Below are 3892 nucleotides of genomic sequence, written 5' to 3'. Positions count from 1 at the left end.
GAAGATATCCTTCCCAGACTGTTTCACCATGACACTGACTGTGAAGACATCCTTCCCAGAGTGCTTCACCCTGACACCTACTGCGAGGGCACTGATCCCAGAATGTTTCATGTTGGCACTGACTGTGAGGGCATCTTTCCCAGAATGCCTCACCGTGACACGGACTGTGAGGACACCCTTCCCAGAATGCTTCATCGTGACACCGACTGTGAGGACACCCTTCCCAGAATGCTTCATCGTGACACCGACTGTGAGGATACCCTTCCCAGAATGCCTCACCGTGACACCCATTGCGAGGCCACTGATCCCAGAATTCTTCACCATGACACCGACTGTGAGGACACCCTTCCCAGAATGCTTCACTGTGACACCGACTGTGAGGACACCCTTCCCAGAATGCCTCACCGTGACATCTACTGCGAGGCCACTGATCCCAGAATGCTTCACCGTGACACCGATTGTGAGGACACCCGTCCCAGAATGCTTCACAGTGACACGGACTGCGAGGTTACTCCTCTGAGATTGGTCCAAGGCAATGCTGATGGCAGGGACTAAAACCTGAGGGATATTTTTCTGTATTATTCCATTCCTACCATCAGTATGTGCCCTCGTCCGTCAGCATTTTGGTGATGTATTTGACATAGTGCTTTAGAAATTCCTCTTCACTCATAGCATAACTCTGTGGATGTCAGATCTCCTGCCCATTCTAAGCACTGATTGAAATTCCATTCCGTTGCATTCAGCGAGGTCATATTTTCCAAATTTCCTCCCACTGTGACCCCATTCCAAGATTTGAATGTTGTCCCAGCTCCTCGGTGAGAAATGTAAGACTGGAGTGTGGGGGCCTATTAGGGTAGGAGCATGGCTGTGTTCAATGGCTCGGAGCTACCTGGGGTAATTCTTACTTTGGAACCTCTAACCCTGAAAGGTTGTTGTTTACCGCTCTGTCTGAGATCAATTTCAACATGTCTTTGACACAGTAAAACATCCTAACGCACTGCACAGGGGCAATTCACAAATGAAATCTGACTCAGAGCCACACAAAGAGATATTGGGACACCAAAAGCTTGGCCAAAGAGGCAGGTTTTAAGTATTGACTTAAAGGCAGAGAGCAAGAGAGGTGAAAAAGTTTAGGGAGGGCTAGGTGGGATATGTGACTAATGAGTTCATTAAAGCTGAGACGGCAGTGGGCTGAAGAGACAATTGATTGCGTTTGAAACCATTAAAGGCACAGTGGCTTCTCAGGACCAGTGTTCCTTGCTTTGTACTGATGCTGGGGCAGAGCATTTATAGGGAGCGTTCTCTTTAAACAAGTCTCAACAAGAAACAAGGTCAGCATGAGAGAAAGCGATCTTTTGCAGCGAGTGCTTAGGATGTGGAATACGCTGCCTGAGAATGGGGGTGTAGGTTCAATTGAAGCTTTTTAGAGGGACTCGGATTATTATATGAGAAGGAAGAATGTGCTGGGCTGTGGAGAGGTGAGTGAGGAATGGTACTAGATGAATTGCTCTTTCATAGAACTAGTATCGAAGTGACAGGCCAAATAGCCTCCTGTTTTGTAACCATTCTGTGAAGTTGAACTGTATGCACTTTAGAATGAATGTTTCCTCACTGAAATGAAAGGATGGAACAAATTACTGTTCAGAGTGGAGATGCTGTCAAGGCCTTTGACAGGAAATGTCATGGTTTTCACAGAAGTTGATGCATGATGGGACGGGAAACTCCCTGACTCTGAGATTTCCTTTTGTTCATAAAAGCAAATCAGAGCTTGACCTTCCTTTTCTCCTTTCCTTTTTCTCTGTTCCAGTTTGCATGTATAGAGAGCCATCGCTGCATGAAATCGGGGACAAAGCTGGACGCTCACGGAAGAGTTCAGGAACGCCAACCATGAATGGAGGCAAGGTAGTCAACCAGGAAGAGTCCACATAGCAGGAACAAGGCTCCAGGAAGCTGAATCGGATCCATATGCACAACTTACAAGAATTAAACGAAAAAGAATTTAATTAGAAAGAACAAAAAATCCACATGTGAGGATTTTTTGAACATGCAATCCTATAGATGAATTGATGAAGCCATTGCCTGAAAGAACAAAGAAACATTAAATCAGGACTTGATTTTCATTCTGTTTCCTCTTATGCAAAACTCTCAACTCTGTGGTAAACTCATCTACAAAACATTAAATAAAGGAAAAACAAAAGAAATTTAAATTACCCTACACGTTTGAGATTTGAAACAAATATCCCTCAAAATCCAAGGCTTTTCTTGCTTCTCAACTGTTGAAAACCTTAAAACTGAAGAGAGGACTTTGTTTAGCAATCACCAAGTATCATGTGAGGAGTGAGCCCATCACAGTTCATTCAGACAGCAGATACAGGATTCTGTGTTCTGATGGTGTTAGCCACACCTTAACTGGGCCCCAACCAACTCTTGTCAGGATCCAGAACTCGCCATGCCATCTTAGTGACGTGCCTGTACTAGAGAAGGAAAGGACACCTGGTCAAACATAAGGATGATGTCCAACTCTTATTGGGTATGACTGCTGCCACATCTTTTGGCTGGGTGGACAGTTGGCCTCTGGGAAGTAAACTGCATTTCATTCAACTTCCTCTACCCTCAATCCCATCCCCACCGTGGAAGTCCACACCCATTTCCAAGCCCTTCTGAAAGTAGGCTAGCCTCATCCTTTGAGGGTAGAACATGGTAGGAACCCAATCTGTGTACGCTGGGCCCATTTGTGTTGAATGATCTTAATCTGCAGAATTCTGGTCACCACCTTTCAAGACTTTCCTAACAGCATTGTGGGTGTACCTGTATCCCACAGCCTGCGGAGGTTCAAGAACACAGCTCACCGCTGCGTTATCAGGGGCAATTAAGGATGAGCAATAAATACTGGCCCTTGCCAGCAACACCCACATCCCATGAAATAATTTTTAAAAACCCACAGTGAAATCATGTTGAATTTTTACCTATACACCCTTGAACAGATTGCAGCTCACTAGTTCGATGGTTTGTGTTTTGTGACTATTTTGTTCTGCCATATTCGGGATTGCTGATGTTCCCAAAACATTTGAGTTGCGCTGAATGTCTGGATGGACTTGGATTGCTAAGACAAGTCTCAAGCCCCGTTACGCATTTTCACTCTATTGGCTGCATGTGTGGTATCATATTTCTGCTGCTGCAAGATTCCACATCAACACTGCAGCTTCAACATGCATTTTCACCCATCAACTAGACTTAATGCTCTAATTAACTGGAGGCTTGGTTGGCGTAAGGAGTGCAGGATCAGCAGTGACAACTGGTGCACACCAACAGCCATTACAAATAAGGCAAAAATATGCAATTAATATGAATAGGTTGTCCACAGAACCATGTTTTTGGCTGGCTCCTTCAGAAGCCCATAACTTGATAGATATATATTTTACACCAACAATAATGCCTTGCATTTATATAACCCCTTTTAAAAGGCCCTCTTGGGTCTAATCAGCAAGTCAAAAAAAAAGGTTGGTGTTAGGTCAGGAGACTAAAATCTTGTTGAAAATGGAAAGGTTTAAAGGGAAAAGAGAGGCAGCGAGACAAAGAGGTTTAATAAATGAATTCCAGTGGTCGAAGCTTTGGTAACTTTCACCAGTCAGAGAATAATTAACATTGAGGGATGAATGAGGGACCTGAATTGGAGCAGCATACATACATCTGTGGTGGAGTGGTTGGAGGTTGCTTTGTTGGGCAGACAGGAAAGAATGAAGTTATGGGGGGATTTTGTAAACAAGCATCAGCCCCTAATACAGAATGAGTTGCTGCTTGACTGAAAGACAATGTAGATTAGTAAGCAGAGATACAATAGATGCAAGGCTTAGTGGAAGTTAGGACATTGCAACAAGATTTTTTTAATGTT

The 3892-nt window shown here is 44.2% G+C and overlaps 1 protein-coding gene across 2 annotated transcripts in view; it reads left to right on the top strand.

Annotated features, from left to right (window-relative positions):
- Nucleotides 1-2120, top strand: part of LOC109918091 (fibroblast growth factor 12) — a 150417-nt gene extending 148297 nt beyond the window's left edge. For both annotated transcript variants that reach the window (XM_048604356.1, XM_048604355.1), the window contains one exon: nucleotides 1808-2120. In XM_048604356.1, the coding sequence (XP_048460313.1) occupies nucleotides 1808-1929 (122 nt within the window). In that variant the 3' untranslated portion in view covers nucleotides 1930-2120. The remainder of the gene's footprint in view (nucleotides 1-1807) is intronic.
- Nucleotides 2121-3892: the final 1772 nt, after the last annotated feature.

The sequence above is a fragment of the Rhincodon typus genome, chromosome 13, assembly GCF_021869965.1.
Source record: "Rhincodon typus isolate 14 chromosome 13, sRhiTyp1.1, whole genome shotgun sequence".
Lineage (NCBI taxonomy): Eukaryota > Metazoa > Chordata > Chondrichthyes > Orectolobiformes > Rhincodontidae > Rhincodon > Rhincodon typus.
This window is presented reverse-complemented; position numbering and strand designations above follow the sequence as displayed.